Here is a 17,337-nt window from a genome sequence, read left to right on the forward strand (position 1 = left end):
TCCTTGGTAGTGCTTTCTAGCACAGGTACCTCCTGCTTAGTCACCGGGTTCCAGTACCGTCAGCTGGTCCGCGGTAGTGCCATTGGCTCTTGTTCCTTCTGCTGCCCCTCTGGGTTCCAGCACCGTCAGCTGTTTCAGGGAAGTGTCAACGTCACTTTGGCACCAATACATTGTCCTGTCGTGTTGCGGTCGGGTTAGCTGGCTCTATGGTGCCTGCAGTTTAGGTGCTTCCTATGTGGGCTGCGGGTTCTGGCAATAAAGGCTGGTTCTGTAGTGCCAATAGGACAAGCACCCCCTGTAGGACTGTGGGTTTCAGTAACTGCGGCCGGCTCGCGGCCTTGCAACTTTGTTTTTCATGGGTACCTTCTGCTAACCATCCGGGTTTCAGCACCGTCAGCTGGTTCTCGACAGTGCCTTTAGCTTAGGTGCCTCCTTCTCAGTATCCGAGTTCCAGCAATGTCTGCTGGTCCTTGGTAGTGCTTTCTAGCACAGGTACTTCCTGCTTAGTAACCGGGTTCCAGTACCATTAGCTGGTCCTCGGTACTTCCATTGGCTCTTGTTCCTTCTGCTACCCATCTGGGTTCCAGTACCGTCAGCTGCTTCTCGGCAGTTCCTCAGCCTTCTTGTACCTTCTGCTACATTTCCAAGTTCAAACTTTTTGAAATGGTTTTTGGTAATCACTCTGGATCTCCCTGACGACGACCCTGAAGACCACCCCAAAGAAGACCAAAAAGATGACCCTGAAGAGGATGACCAAGAGGACAAAGAACGTGAAGACAACCACCAAGATACAGAACAACAAGAGACAGAAGACCAAGAAGCAGAAGAACAAAAAGCAGAAGAACATTAAGCATAAGACCAAAAATCAGAGCTAAAGATATCTAAATTATAAGCAGACGAAGACTAAGCAGTGTATGGGGGTGAGTCCGCTCCTCCTCGTGGTGCCCCTGGAAAATGCCTGCTGCTGCAGGCCAAACTGAACGCAGACAAATCCTGTTGTAAATCTTTTGTGACAAGCAGAACGGCTGGTGTAATCTTCAAACTTTTATAGATAACAACTACAGGAATGCCTGTCACAAATAAGAATATGATGAAGAAGAAGAATAGGAAGAAGATGAAGAAGTAGACTATGAAGAAGAATAATAGTTGAATAAGAAGAATCTGAAGAATGTAAAAAAAAAGAATAATAGGAAGAAGGTGAAGAAGAAGAAGATGAATAAGGTGAAGAAGTTGATGAAAAAGATGCTGCTGCTGCTGAGGATCATGAAGGAGAAAGTGTGGGAGAAGTAAAAAAGAAGGTGAAGAGCATGGAAGTAGTGAAACATACATATCTGACAAAATATAAAAAAGGTTAACATAGTCAATATCTTTGTAACTCCGAACGTCTTAAAAAAAAAAAATTATTCCTGCTATTCCATTTGATTTGGCTAAACCTCTATGCCTTTAATGTCTCCTCCACCTCCCCCAATACATTCTACATTATTCTTAGTTGTTTTTCTTCATGTAGAATTAACCTACAAGGAAAGAAAGGGTTTATTTTAATTCCGATATTTCTGTCCCATTGACTTGCATTGGTTTCCGGTATCGGTATCGGAATTGGCGATATCCGATACTTTTTTGGTATCGTTCCGATCCAATCCGATCCGATATTTCACGATATCGGATGGTATCGCTCAACAGTACCGATGACACACTGCTGGAGGGCTATCTCCGCTCAGTGTGTCATCGGAGGCCTATAGAGAAGTCACATCTGCGAGCTGATATTCATAGCCGCTTTTTTTTTTTTCAAAATTAAACATATTGTTCATTAATAAACATCAGCCTTGCTATTATTTATCTATCTATCTCTATTCATAAATATATCAATAGATAGATATATCTATGGATATATCTATAGATGTGTCTATGGATATATCTAAAGATATATGGATATATCTATAGATATACAGTATCTATGGATATATATATCTAGCTATCCCCTATCTAACAATCTATCTATCCCATATCTATCTACAGTTGTGTCCAAAAGTATTGACACCCCTGCAATTCTGTCAGATAATACTGTTTCTTCCTGAAAATGATTGCAAACACAAATTCTTTGGTATTATTATCTTCTTTTAATTTGTATTAAATGAAAAAACACAAAAGAGTATGAAGCAAAAAGCAAAACATTGATGATTTCACACAAAGCTCCAAAAATGGGCCAGACAAAAGTATTGGCACCCTCAGCCTAATACTTGGTTGCACAACCTTTAGCCAAAATAACTGCGACCAACCGCTTCCGGAAACCATCAATGAGTTTCTTACAATGCTCTGCTGGAATTTTAGACCATTCTTCTTTGGCAAACTGCTCCAGGTCCCTGATATTTGAAGGCTGCCTTCTCCAAACTGCCATTTTTAGATCTCTCCACAGGTGTTCTATGGGATTCAGGTATGGACTCATTGCTGGCCACCTTAGAAGTCTCCAGTGCTTTCTCTCAAACCATTTTCTAGTGCTTTCTAAAGTGTGTTTTGGGTCATTGTCCTGCTGGAAGACCCATGACCTCTGAGGGAGACCCAGCTTTCTCACACTGGGCCCTACATTATGCTGCAAAATTTGTTGGTAGTCTTCAGACTTCATAATGTCATGCACACGGTCAAGCAGTCCAGTGTCAGAGGCAGCAAAGCAACCCCAAAACATCAGGGAACCTCCGCCATGTTTGACTGTAGGGACCGTGTTCTTTTCTTTGAATGCCTCTTTTTTTCTCCTAAAAACTCTATGTTGATGCCTTTGCCCAAAAAGCTCTACTTTTGTCTCATCAGACCAGAGAACATTCTTCTAAAACATTTTAGGCTTTTTCAGGTAAGTTTTGGCAAACTCCAGCCTGGCTTTTTTATGTCTCGGGGTAAGAAGAGGGGTCTTCCTGGGTCTCCTACCATAAGTCCCTTTTCATTCAGATGCCGACGGATAGTACGGCTTGACACTGTTGTACCCTCGGACTGCAGGGCAGCTTGAACTTGTTTGGATGTTAGTCGAGGTTCTTTATCCAACATCCGCACGATCTTGCGTTGAAATCTCTTGTCAATTTTTCTTTTCCGTCCACATCTAGGGAGGTTAGCCACAGTGCCATGGGCTTTAAACTTCTTGATGACACTGCGCACGGTAGACACAGGAACATTCAGGTCTTTGGAGATGGACTTGTAGCCTTGAGATTGCTCATGCTTCCAGACAATTTGGTTTCTCAAGTCCTCAGACAGTTCTTTGGTCTTCTTTCTTTTCTCCATGCTAAATGTGGTACACACAAGGACACAGGACAGAGGTTGAGTCAACTTTAATCCATGTCAACTGGCTGCAAGTGTGATTTAGTTATTGCCAACACATGTTAGGTGCCACAGGTAAGTTACAGGTGCTGTTAATTACACAAATTAGAGAAGCATCACATGATTTTTCAACAGTGCCAATACTTTTGTCCACCCTCTTTTTTATGTTTAGTGTGGAATTATATCCAATTTGGCTTTAGGACAATTCTTTTTGTGTTTTTTCATTTAAGACCAATGAAATGAAGATAATAATACCAAAGAATTTGTGTTTGCAGCCATTTTCAGGAAGAAACTGAGTATTATCTGACAGAATTGCAGGGGTGTCAATACTTTTTGGCCACAACTTGTATGTGTAATTGAGTGTGGGTTGGACAAATGTAAAAGAAGAGGTTGGACCAGAAATGTCTTCACAAATCTTTTTCTGTTAAACAACATATCTTTATTTAGCTTATAAAACGCATACAATCCGCATGGAAAAATGCTTGAAAAATGCATCAAAAACACGCGGATTTTTAACTGTGCTTTCGGCCAAGAGGTGCAGATTCTGTGGAGAAAATTCTGCAGGCAAATCTGCAAAGTGTGCACATAAAAAGGGAAATTTGACCATATGAGTATACACCAGAGATTTTTAGCAAAAGTTTTGGCCCAAGTGTTCTATTAAAAAATTAAATAGCACTTGTTCACCCATAGATCTTCACGGCTTCTCCATCTTACTGGCAGGGTCCCCCCACTGCTCTCCTCTTCTTCTCTTCCAGTCTGGTCGGTGTGTGACAGTTACAGACAATTACTGTTCACAAAATTGATGCTTTGTTGGGTTAGAGTGTCATAGGGCTATACATTACAGCCACTGATCTGGGGAGCACTGCATCCGTGAGATCAATCTGATCAAAATATATGTAATAGTGTGGAAAGAAGTTACTGACCATGATATATATTTTTATCATATGTTGTGAACCGTTCAAGTACCCCCATTCATTGCATTTTCGTAGTAATAAAGAAGTCATTGTATGTGTCGATGACGTCTTAGATGTAATTATCATCTACTGTATCTCTTGTTTCTATCTCAGAGGTTCATGGCAGAACTACAAATATACAGATTGGAAAGGAGTCATCTAATTGTGAAGTGCCAACTAATGTGAATGAAACAATAACAAAAGGTAATAATAATACTTAATATGATCATGTATTGCCTTTCTTAATCTAGAAATAAAATAGGCTAGGTTCACACTAGTGTTTGTAATTCAGAACAGAAAAATGAAATTCATGCAGAAATTGATTCCAGGCTATGATATTAACCTAGCCTTGCCTTCATTATAAGTCTTTTTATTTTATTTTATACTATACAGTAAAAAAAAAAATAAGTACTGTCAGAGACACCGCACTGCACAGGCACAAGACCTGCGGACACTGAAATGAATAATCTGGCACGGGACCTATGGTCATGTGACTGCAAGGGGGCGGGGCTTAGCATCCTATTTTCAGATAGGACAGGACACCATACAACAACTCAGAGTAAGGCAAACCAGAGGTCACAGCAGTACGGGCAAACGAGGTACAGGAGGGACAAACAGACGGGTAGTCCGACAAAGCCAAAGGTCATACACAAGAGGGCGACGTGGTACCAAGGGGACAAGCAGAGAGAAGTCGGGTCACAAGCAGAGAGTCATACACGAGAGGCAGCGCAGTACAAGAGGGTCAGGCAGAACTCGTAACAGGGACAGAAGCGGATCACAACCGAACAAGCAAGCAAGATATCAGGCACAAGGCACACGTATACAAGAGGTCACTTAACTCAGCCGAGGGCAGGAGTATAACTGACACCGGACCCAGGTCCAGTGAGCACTAAATAGCCTCCTTCTGCCAGAGAGAGGCAGCACAATTAACCCATAATCTAACCAGGACGGGTCAAAGCGAAATCCCGTCCTGGATCATGACAGTACCCTCCTCTCAATGGGGGGCCACCGAACCCCCAGGTCTTTCAGGGTACTTGGCGTGAAAGGCTCGGATCAACCGATCCGCATGAACTGATCGAGCAGGAACCCACGAGCGTTCCTCAGGACCGTAGCCCTTCCAATGTATCAGATACTGAAGGGCGCGACGGACCAACCTGGAGTCGACAATTCGTTCCACATCGTACTCAGCCTGCCCATCTACCAAAACCGGTGTCGGGGAAGAAGATGATCCCTCCCCACCAGACCTCACAGGTTTCAAAAGGGCCTTATGGAAAACATTAGGGATCCTTTGAGATGGCGGAAGACTCAACCGAAAAGCCACCGTGTTAACTGCTTCGGTAATTACATAGGGACCTATAAACTTGGGTCCAAGCTTCGCAGAGGGGACCTTGAGCCTTATATTTTTGGTGGATAACCATACCTTATCTCCGACCTGAAACACTGGACCCACGGATCGTTTTTTGTCCGCAAAAAATTTAAATTTGTCCTGGGCCTTCGTAATGTTATTCTGGACCTCCCGCCATACCTCCCCCAACCGCTGGATCGTCTCATCCGCCCCAGGACACCCAGAATTCAAGCGGGAAAATTCTCCAAAATGAGGATGAAACCCATAATTGCAAAAAAATGGAGATGTACCCGTAGACTGGTTAGTGCGGTTGTTAAATGCAAACTCAGCCAATGGTAACACGGAACACCAATCATCCTGTCGGGCTGAGGTCAAACAACGCAGAATTTGCTCCAGAGACTGATTGGTCCGCTCAGTCTGCCCATTAGTCTCTGGATGGTAGGCGGATGAAAAGGACAGACCAATACCCAACCTACTACAAAAAGCTCTCCAAAATCTGGACACAAATTGCACTCCCCTATCAGACACCACATTCAGGGGTACCCCATGCGACCGCACCACATGCTCCACAAACAATCTGGACAATGTTTCCGCATTAGGTAGAGCTGCCAAAGGTACGAAATGTGCCTGCTTACTAAACCTGTCCACTACGACCCAGACCACGGTATTACCCTTGGAAGGGGGAAGGTTGGTGATGAAATCCATGGACAGATGAGTCCATGGTCTCTCAGGAATTGGCAGTGGTACCAATTCCCCGGCCGGCAGATTATGGGGAGTTTTCGCACGGGCACAAATTTCACACGCAGACACATGCTCCCCAACATGAGAGACTAAAGAAGACCACCAGAATATTCTAGCAATGGCCTTCCGGGTCGCTGAGATCCCTGGATGTCCACCCAGAACTGAGTCATGGAATTTCTGGAGGACCTTGAGACGAAACTGAGCTGGCACAAAAAGTTTACCCACCGGCTTAGCTGGAAGTGCAAGAGCCTGGGCTTCTCGAATCTCCCGTTCCAACACATTAGAAACCTCTGCCACCACCACCCCAGGCTGAAGAATGGAGGATGGAGGTTCCGGGGGGCACACCGGATCTAGACTGCGTGACAACGCATTCGCTCTGATATTCTTGGATCCTGGTCGAAAAGTGATCGAGAAGTTGAATCGGGAAAAAAAAAGTGACCATCTAGCCTGTCTGGGAGTCAACCTTTTAGCTGACTCAATGTAAGCTAGGTTTTTGTGGTCCGTGATTACCGTTATAGGATGAACAGCCCCTCCAAAAAATGCCTCCATTCTGCAAAAGCCAATTTTACGGCAAGAAGTTCCCGATTGCCCACATCATAGTTTCTCTCCGCAGGGGAGAACTTCTTTGAGAAAAAGGCGCAAGGTCTTAAATTGGTCAAAGTGGCGGGTCCCTGGGACAATACCGCCCCCACCCCCACCTCTGAGGCGTCTACCTCAACAATAAATGGTTCAGAGGGGTCCGGTTGAATAAGAACCGGGGCCGACATGAAACATTTTTTCAAAAACAGAAATGCCGCTACCGCTGCGGTTGACCAATTCCTGATATCGGCCCCCTTTTGAGTCATGTCTGTGAGGGGTTTAACCACCTGTGAGAACCCCCTTATAAATTTCTGATAATAATTAGCGAACCCTAGGAAATGTTGCAGACCCTTCAAATCACACGGTTGAACCCACTCGAGAATGGCCTGCACCTTATTAGGATCCATGCAATACCCTTCAGCAGACACGATGAACCCCAGAAAGGACAGTTCCTGAACAAAAAACAAACATTTTTCAAGTTTAGCAAAAAGACAGTTCTCCCTGAGCCTTTGGACAACTGCCCGAACATGACCAATGTGAGCCTGTTTATCAGGCGAGTAGATTAAAATGTCATCCAAATACACCACCATAAAACGTCCAATCAAATCGGAGAACACATGATTTATGAAATTTTGGAAGACCGCTGGAGCGTTGGTCAGGCCGAAGGGCATGACCAATTTTCAAACAACCCTTCAGTAGTGAGAAAAGCGGTCTTCCACTCATCTCCGTCCCGGACTCGGATATCCCCGCAGATCTAATTTCAAAAACCACTTAGCTCCGGACAACTGATTGTATAAATCAGGAATAAGTGGAAGGGGATAAGTATTCCTCACAGTTATTTTATTTAACTCACGAAAATCGAGGCATGGGTGCAAACCACCGTCTTTTTTTTTTTTTTTACAAAAAAGAACCCTGCCGCCACAGGAGAAACAGAAGGACGAATATGTCCCTTACGGAGGCTCTCGGAAATATATTCCTTCATCGCAGCCCGTTCTGGACCCGAGAGGTTATACAGGCAGGCTTTGGGCAATTTAGCACCTGGAACCAGGTCAATGGCACAATCAAATGGGCGGTGTGGTGGTAAAACCTCAGCCTCTTTTTCGGAGAAAACGTCCGTATAATCTATCAGGCACTCCGGAATGCCCTCTAGACCCACGGACAACACGGACACAGAAACAAGACATTTTTCAGAGCAATAGGGACCCCATTTAACAATATCCCGAGATTCCCAATCAATCACAGGATTATGCAGATGTAACCAGGGGAACCCCAACACCAGTCCCGCAGGCAGGTTGTTCATTACAAAACATGAAATACGTTCCTGGTGTAAGGAACTCACTTTAAGGAGAAACTCTTCAGTACAAAACTGTTGTGAGTTCATTTTTCGTGAGGTCTGATGAACTCCCTCCTCTAGTGAATGAAGGTAGTGAGACTGATTACCAAACACCTGGGCAGCTGGATGATGACTGGGTGGCTGGAATTGAGGACTGAATATAAGGCTGCCGACGCCCTTCTTCCTGGCTGGTGATTTTCCTGCTGGATTCCTGGAGACCAGTCTGATTCCTGCATCTCAAAGCTAAGTTTTTCTGCTCTGCTTTGTACTCTTCAGTTTTGTTTTTGTTTTGCCTTGTTTTTTGGGAGTTCTGCCATCCCCGGCCGGGGGTAAGCTGGATTCCATTTTTGTCTCTGATCTGTTGATATTTTGCTCTGTCTTCAGAATATACCTGAGTGCTGATATAGTCTTTTGAAGCCTAGCGACTTCAGGGCCTGTTTTTCCTATCAGTCGGTTGGCTCATTTTTATAGGGTTTTTGCGGATGGCAGACAGCAGCTTTCCTATCCTGTCCTATGTAGTTAGCTTGGGCCCCATCATTTGCTCAACCTATCTTTCTATCTGTGTTAGTGTTTTCATCTTGCTTCACCGTCATTATATGTTGGGGGCTGCCTATTGCTTTGGGGTCTGCTCTGGGGCAGTTTAGTTTTTCCCCTTTCTGTCTTTAGGCTATATAGTTCTCCGGCTGTGATCAAGGGGTCTAGGGCACCGTAGGAACCCCCCACGGCTACTGCTAGTTGTTGTGGATAGGTTCAGGGGTCTGCAATCCGATAGCTGCCAACCTCTTTGGTTTTTCTGGACTTAGCTGGTATTTTATTTTTTCCTCCTTTGGTGACTCATCATAACAGTATCACCAGCCATACCGCAGATCCTAGGGTACTCAATAGCAGGAGAGAATTGTAAAAAAAAAAAAAAAAAAAAAAAAGAGAAAAAAAAAAAAGGGTGTCAGAATTTTTTTATTTTTTTTTTGTGTGCATATTTTTTCCTCTATATCTCTGAGGCCGTAGGGGGAATTTTTCTGTCAATGGAGATGAAGCAATTGTCTGATCGTGTGGAGCAGCTCGCTGCTGAAGTGCGGGGAATTTCCGCCTATCTTGCTCATTCACATGCTGCTGAACCAAAGATTCCTTCTCCTGATCTATTTTTGGGGGATCGGTCTAAATTCTTGAATTTCAAGAATAATTGTAAATTATTTTTTGCCTTGAAGCCTAACTCGTCGGGGAACTCCGCGCAGCAGGTTAAAATTGTCATCTCTTTGCTGCGTGGCGATCCCCAGGATTGGGCGTTTTCTTTGAAACCTGATGATCCTATTCTGAATAATGTGAACGCATTTTTTCAAGCCTTGGGGTTGTTGTATGATGAACCTAATGCTATTGATCAGGCTGAAAAGACCCTGTTGGCATTAAGCCAGGGTCGGGATTCGGCAGATTTGTACTGTCAAAAATTCCGAAAGTGGGCGGTCCTTACTACCTGGAATGATGGTGCCTTGGCAGCCCTCTTTCGGAAGGGTTTGTCAGAAACTGTAAAAGATACTATGGTGGGATTTCCTGTTCCCTCTGGTCTTGACGATTCTATGTCATTAGCCATTCAGGTGGATCGGCGTTTACGTGAACGCAAAACTACACGAGAGATGTAACCACCTGTTGAACAAATGTCTGAACCTATGCAATGTGATAGAGTTTTGTCTAGGGCGCAACGTCAGGAGTTCAGAAGGCGTAATAAGCTGTGTTTTTTTTGTGGAGATGCCTCGCATATTATTTCTGTCTGCCCTAAACGAGAGAAACGTTGTGAACACACGTTTTCTGTGGGTGGTGTTCAACCTAAGTTTCTTCTGGCAATTACTCTGATCTGCTCCCTGTCCACATTTTCTGCCAAGGCTTTTGTGGATTCAGGAGCAGCTCTGAACCTGATGGACTTGGATTTTGCTAAACGTTGTGGATTTCCTATGACACCTCTGCGGACGCCTATCCCTTTGAGGGGTATTGATGCTACTCCTTTGGCGAAGAATAAAACTCAGTTTTGGACCCAGGTGGTAATGCGGGTCGCCCCAGACCATCAAGAAAATTGCAGATTTTTGGTGTTGCATAATTTGCATGATACCATTGTTCTGGGGTTTCCCTGGTTGCAAATCCATAATCCAGTTCTGGATTGGAAATCTTTGTCTGTGATGAGTTGGGGTTGTCGGTGTGCCCTTAGTGATGCTCCTGTTTTCTCCACCTCTCCCCAGTCACATGATGTTCCTGACTATTTGGCTGACTTTTATGATGTATTTAGTGAGAATGAGTCTGCGTCGTTGCCTCCTCATAGGAGTTATGACTGTGCTATTGAGCTGAACCCGGGGTGTAAATTCCCCAAGGGTCGGCTTTTCAATTTATCTGTACCCGAGCACGAGGCTATGCGATCCTATATTAAGGAGGCATTGGAGAAGGGTCATATTAGACCATCCTCTTCACCCTTAGGTGCTGGGTTTTTTTTCGTGGCTAAAAAGGATGGTTCATTAAGACCTTGTATTGACTATCGTGCCCTCAACAAAATTACTGTTAAATATCAGTATCCGTTACCCCTGATTTCTGATCTATTTTCCAGAGTTAAAGGTGCTTGCTGGTTTACCAAGCTTGACCTCAGGGGGGCGTATAATCTTATTCGCATTAAGCATGGGGATGAATGGAAGACGGCGTTTAATACTCCGGAGGGACACTTTGAGTACCTGGTGATGCCTTTTGGGCTCACTAATGCCCCTTCTGTCTTCCAGTGCTTCATGAACGATATATTCCGAGACTTTGTGGATAAAATTTTGATTATCTATCTGGATGATATTTTGATCTTCTCCAAGAATTGGGACTCTCATGTGGAACATGTTCGGACTGTGTTCCGGATTTTGAGGGAGAATTCCCTGTATGTCAAGGGATCGAAATGCCTTTTTGGGGTACAGAGGATTTCATTTTTGGGATTTATTTTGTCTCCGTCAACTATTGAAATGGACCCGGCCAAGGTACAGGCCATTTATGATTGGGTTCAGCCCACTTCTTTGAAGGTCCTCCAGAAGTTTTTGGGTTTTGCTAATTTTTATCGGAAATTTATAGCTAATTTTTCTGGTATTGCCAAGCCATTGACGGATTTGACTAGGAAGGGTGCTGATGTGCTGAATTGGTCTCCGGAGGCTGTTTCTTCCTTTCAGGAGCTGAAGCGAAGATTCACTTCTGCTCCGGTTTTGCGGCAACCTGATGTCTCACTCCCGTTTCAGGTGGAGGTGGACGCTTCTGAGATTGGTGCAGGAGCGGTGTTGTCCCAAAAAGACCCTGTGACATCTAAAATGAATCTTTGTGCTTTCTTTTCCCGAAAGTTCTCCCCATCTGAACGTAACTATGATGTGGCGAATCGGGAACTGTTGGCCATGAAATGGGCATTTGAGGAGTGGAGACATTGGTTGGAGGGAGCTAAACACCAAGTCGTGATCCTTACTGACCACAAAAATTTGATTTACCTGGAGTCGGCCAGGCGCTTGAATCCTAGACAGGCTAGGTGGGCCTATTTTTTCACACATTTTGATTTTGTGGTCTCTTTTCTTCCGGGCAATAAGAATGTCAAGGCAGACGCCCTCTCTAGGAGTTTCCTTGCTGATTCTCCTGTTGTGACTAAGCCTGCTACCATCTTAGGCGAGGGGGTTGTTCTTTCTGCCATCTCGCCCGATTTGAGACGTGCTCTGGAGGAGTTTCAGGAGGATAAACCTGAGCGTTGTCCCAGTGGAAAGTTGTATGTTCCTGACCAGTGGAGGAAGAGAGTGATGTCTGAAGTTCATTGCTCTGCATTGGCTGGTCATCCAGGTATTTTTGGTACTAGAGATCTGGTGAGTCGATCTTTTTGGTGGCCCGCCTTGTCTCATGATGTCAGGAATTTTGTGCAGTCCTGTGGGACTTGCGCCCGGTCTAAACCTTGTTCTCGCTCTAGTGGCTTGTTGATGCCTTTGCCGGTGCCCAGGAGGCCATGGACCCATATTTCAATGGATTTTATCTCTGATATGCCTGTCTCTCAGAGAATGACTGTTATTTGGGTGATTTGTGATAGATTCTCTAAGATGGTCCATCTTGTACCACTCCCTAAGTTGCCATCTTCCTCTGAGTTGGTGCCCTTGTTTTTGCAACAGGTGGTTCGCTTGCACGGGATTCCTGAGAACATTGCATCTGACAGGAGTTCAGTTTGTGTCTAGATTTTGGAGGACTTTCTGTTCCAAGCTGGGAATTCAGTTGTCCTTCTCCTCTGCGTTTCACCCTCAGACCAATGGGCAGACAGAGAGAACAAACCAGACTTTGGAGTCGTATTTGAGATGTTTTATTTCTGCCGATCAGGATGATTGGGTTTCATTTTTGCCCTTGGCCGAATTTGCTTTAAATAATAGAGCTAGTTCTGCCACTTTGATGTCACCTTTTTTTTGTAACTTTGGTTTTCACCCTCGATTTTCTTCAGGGCAGGTGGAGCCTTCTGCCTGCCCAGGTGTTGACACTGTGGTGGAGAGAATGCACCAGATCTGGGACCAAGTAGTGGATAAGTTATCTCTCTCCCAGGAAAAGGCCCAGCGGTTTTCCAACCGGCGTAGGACCATTGGTCCCCAGTTTAAGGTGGGTGATATGGTTTGGTTGTCATCAAAAAATATCGCTATGAAGGTGTCTTCTCCTAAGTTTAAGCCTAGATTTATTGGACCTTACAAGATTTTAGAGATTATTAATCCGGTCTCTTTTCGGTTGGCTCTTCCTGTCACATTTAAAATTCATAGTGTGTTTCATAAGTCCTTGTTGAAGAGGTTTGTTGAACCAGTAGTTCCTGTGGTGGCACCTCCTGACCCTATATTGGTTGAAGGTAACATGGAATATGAGGTAGAGAAGATACTGGATTCCCGTCTGGCTAGACGGAGACTCCAGTATTTGGTTAAGTGGAAGGGTTATGGTCAGGAGGATAATTCCTGGGTCTCTGCCTCTGATATTCATGCCGAAAGATTGGTGCGTGCCTTTCATCGGGCTCACCTGGATCGCCCTGGTGGCATGGATGAGGGTTCGGTGACCCCTCCTCAAGGAGGAGGTACTGTTGTGAGTTCATTTTTCCCCTCACCATTGAGGTCTGATGAACTCCCTCCTCTAGTGAAAGAAGGTAGTGAGACTGATTACCAAACACCTGGGCAGCTGGATGATGACTGGGTGGCTGGAATTGAGGACTGGATATAAGGCTGCCGACGCCCTTCTTCCTGGCTGGTGATTTTCCTGCTGGATTCCTGGAGACCAGTCTGATTCCTGCATCTCAAAGCTAAGTTTTTCTGCTCTGCTTTGTACTCTTCAGTTTTGTTTTTGTTTTGCCTTGTTTTTTGGGAGTTCTGCCATCCCCGGCCGGGGGTGAGCTGGATTCCATTTTTGTCTCTGATCTGTTGATATTTTGCTCTGTCTTCAGAATATACCTGAGTGCTGATATAGTCTTTTGAAGCCTAGCGACTTCAGGGCCTGTTTTTCCTATCAGTCGGTTGGCTCATTTTTATAGGGTTTTTGCGGATGGCAGACAGCAGCTTTCCTATCCTGTCCTATGTAGTTAGCTTGGGCCCCATCATTTGCTCAACCTATCTTTCTCTCTGTGTTAGTGTTTTCATCTTGCTTCACCGTCATTATATGTTGGGGGCTGCCTATTGCTTTGGGGTCTGCTCTGGGGCAGTTTAGTTTTTCCCCTTTCTGTCTTTAGGCTATATAGTTCTCCGGCTGTGATCGAGGGGTCTAGGGCACCGTAGGAACCCCCCACGGCTACTGCTAGATGTTGTGGATAGGTTCAGGGGTCTGCAATCCGATAGCTGCCAACCTCTTTGGTTTTTCTGGACTTAGCTGGTATTTTGTTTTTTCCTCCTTCGGTGACTCATCATAACACAAAACACAATGTCATTCCTAACCAGTGGTGTTTTGTCAATAGCAACAAGGTGAATCGGAGTCTCCAACTTAACTGTCCCTAACTTACACCTGGCCACCAAGTCAGAGTCAATAAAGTTCAATGATGAACTGACTCCCCTTCCTTGGGAGAATAATGATGTCTCGGTTTGTATTACTCCCCTTGCCCGTAACCTGCGATCCATTCGGACGGCCTGTGTCATAGCTTCCTCCAGGGCATCAGGTGGGGGGTGGAGAGCCAAGGCGTCTTTCAGATGCTCAGACAGGCCTCTACGGAACAACCCCCGGAGGGCGTCGTCGTTCCAGCAGACCTCAGCAGCCCAGCGTCTGAACTCTGAGCAAAACCACTCGGCTGAGTGCTTCCCCTGGCAAACATTCATCAGCATGTCCTCAGCCATACGCACCCGATCAGGCTCATCATAAATATGTCCCAGGGCCTCAAAAAATGCATCCACAGTCATACGCTCAGGGGCCGTGGTAGGAAGGGAGAAAGCCCAAGCTTGGGGGGCTCCCCTTAACAGAGACATAATGACCCCCACTCTCTGACTTTCATCCCCAGAAGAGTGTGGTCTTAAGGAAAAAAAAAGCTTACAGCCCTTCTTGAAAACTGTGAAGTCATTTTTATCTCCAGAAAAGGTATCTGGTAACTTCACTGGAGACTCAGGGGAAATTAATGTAACATCCCGAGCCCCCAATGAAAGAACCCCCTGCACAGTGTCGGCGATCAGCTGCTGAGACTGAGCCAGGACTCTTTGTTCTCCAAAGAGTTTCTGAGACATCTGCGTCAGATGCTTAACCTGTTCAGAAAGAGTGTGCATAGAATCCATCACACACACAGGTGAATGGGAGCAGAGAAAAAAAAATGGTATGGGTCAGTTATAATGTCAGAGACACCGCACTGCACTTGCTCATAGAGCCAGTGCGTGTGTCCTGAGTACAGAAGCAGTGCTAATAGATACCTGTGGAGAAGGGCAGCAGAGGTGACCATGCGTGCTTCAGGCTAATAGGGTCAGGGTCCTGTCAGCGCTGGAAAGTAAAGAGGCACAGAACCTGCGGACACTGAAATGAATAATCTGGCACGGGACCTATGGTCATGTGACTGCAAGGGGGCGGGGCTTAGCGTCCTGTTTTCAGATAGGACAGGACACCATACAACAACTCAGAGTCAGGCAATCCAGTGGTCACAGCAGTACGGGCAAACGAGGTACAGGAGGGACAAACAGACGGGTAGTCCGACAAAGCCAAAGGTCATACACAAGAGGGCGACGTGGTACCAAGGGGACAAGCAGAGAGAAGTCGGGTCACAAGCAGAGAGTCATACACGAGAGGTAGCGCAGTACAAGAGGGTCAGGCAGAACTCGTAACAGGGACAGAAGCGGGTCACAACCGAACAAGCAAGCAAGATATCAGGCACAAGGCACACGTATACAAGAGGTCACTTAACTCTGCCGAGGGCAGGAGTATAACTGACACCGGACCCAGGTCCAGTGAGCACTAAATAGCCTCCTTCTGCCAGAGAGAGGCAGCACAATTAACCCATAGTCTAACCAGGACGGGTCAAAGCGAAATCCCGTCCTGGATCATGACAAGTACATTGTTCAATTCTATGGTTTTACATATCCGGACATACTAAAGAAACATCTGGTCCCCAGAAGGTGTTTAACTTAAAATTAAAAAAAGTACATCTTTACTGCTACCATAGTAATGAAGAGGGCAACTAACAGCTAGATGCAGTTGATTAATTGCTCACCAGCAAGTGTGATCACCTCTATAAAAGCAGGTCAGGTTGCCGGTCTGAAGCATTCAGGTTGGTGTTAGTAAAATGCTAACGAAAGACATCAGCAATGATTTTAAAGAAGCAATTGTTGCTGCCCATCAATCTAGGAATGCATACAGGCCATTTTCAAACAATTTGGAGTCCTTCATTCCACAATAAGAAAGATTATCCACAAATGGAAATCATTCAAGACAGCTGACAATTGTCCTAGGAGCAGACTTCCAAGCAAATTCACACATCATTCAAAATGTACACTGCTCAGAGAAATTGCAAAAAACCCAAGTTACAGTTCAGACTATAAAGGCCTCAGCATATTAAATGTTCAAGTTCACACTGCTACAGTTAGAAAAAGATTGATAGTGTGACTTAAGGGCCCGTCATACTAAGCGAGATCGCTAGCGATATTGCTAAAGCGTCACCGATATTGTGACGCAGCAGCGATATTGCTATGTGTGATACTTACCTCCGACCGGCTCCCCCGCTGGCTATCGTTGATTGCGTGAGAACGTCCTGGGCCGTTTCTCGTCGGCCGCTTCCTGCTGGGCTTCCTGCTGGCGCCGACGAGCGACGCGTGGCTGCGGTCGGGAGGACATCTTCATCGCCACGTCTGACAGGTAAGTAACGACCGCCGACCGCTGCTATGTCACTGGTGAGATCTGCCTGTTTGGCAGCTCACTAGCGACCATTTAGCGATGTACCAGCGATCCTGACCGGGTCGTATCATTGTCGGGATCCCTGGTGCATTGCTAAATGTGACGGTACCTTTACTTGAGACTGACTCTTTTTCTAAAAAGATCTTGGCAGCTTGACAAGTTGCATCTGAATTTTTGGAACAATGTCCTCTTGAAAGACTAGACCAAAGTGGAAATATTTGACCATAATTCCTTGTCTCACAGTTGACAAAAACTAAACACAGCATGTCAGTACAAACACATCATACTGTCAAGCTTGGTGATGGAAGGGTGATGTTTTTAGCTGAACAACCTTGGCACCTTCCAGTCATTGAGTCAAAATGAACTCCTCTGTATGCCAAAAAATTACAAAGTCAAATATGTCCAGATCTCAAATCAATTGAAATGCTGAAGCAACACCTTAAGAGACCTGTGTATAAACGAATGACCATAAACCTCATTAAAATAAGCGACCTTGTAAAGAGTGCACTAAGTGCTCCAGAATGATGTGAGAGACTGATAGTCATACAGAAAACATTTTCAAGTTATTACTGATAAAATGGTTCTGCAAAGTGCACTTATTTTTTTCGAACACTGTTTCTCAATTTTCACATAGTTTTTCTTAATTAAATAAGAACACAATGTAATATGTCTTATCTAGTGGTTCATCTGAGGTTGTATTTACCAACTTTTAAGACCTTAGGCCAAATTTTTAAATTTTTGTA

The 17,337-nt window shown here is 45.0% G+C and overlaps 1 protein-coding gene across 8 annotated transcripts in view; it reads left to right on the top strand.

The window, feature by feature from the left end:
- Positions 1–17,337, top strand: part of LOC141100498 (uncharacterized) — a 300,902-nt gene that overhangs the window by 197,501 nt on the left and 86,064 nt on the right. For all 8 annotated transcript variants that reach the window (XM_073589049.1, XM_073589053.1, XM_073589052.1 and 5 more), the window contains one exon: positions 4,368–4,457. In XM_073589049.1, coding sequence (XP_073445150.1) covers positions 4,368–4,457 — 90 coding nt within the window. The remainder of the gene's footprint in view (positions 1–4,367; positions 4,458–17,337) is intronic.

This window comes from Dendrobates tinctorius, unplaced genomic scaffold (genome assembly GCF_039654945.1).
Source record: "Dendrobates tinctorius isolate UK_male_01 unplaced genomic scaffold, ASM3965494v1 ptg000105l, whole genome shotgun sequence".
NCBI classification, from domain to species: Eukaryota; Metazoa; Chordata; class Amphibia; order Anura; family Dendrobatidae; genus Dendrobates; species Dendrobates tinctorius.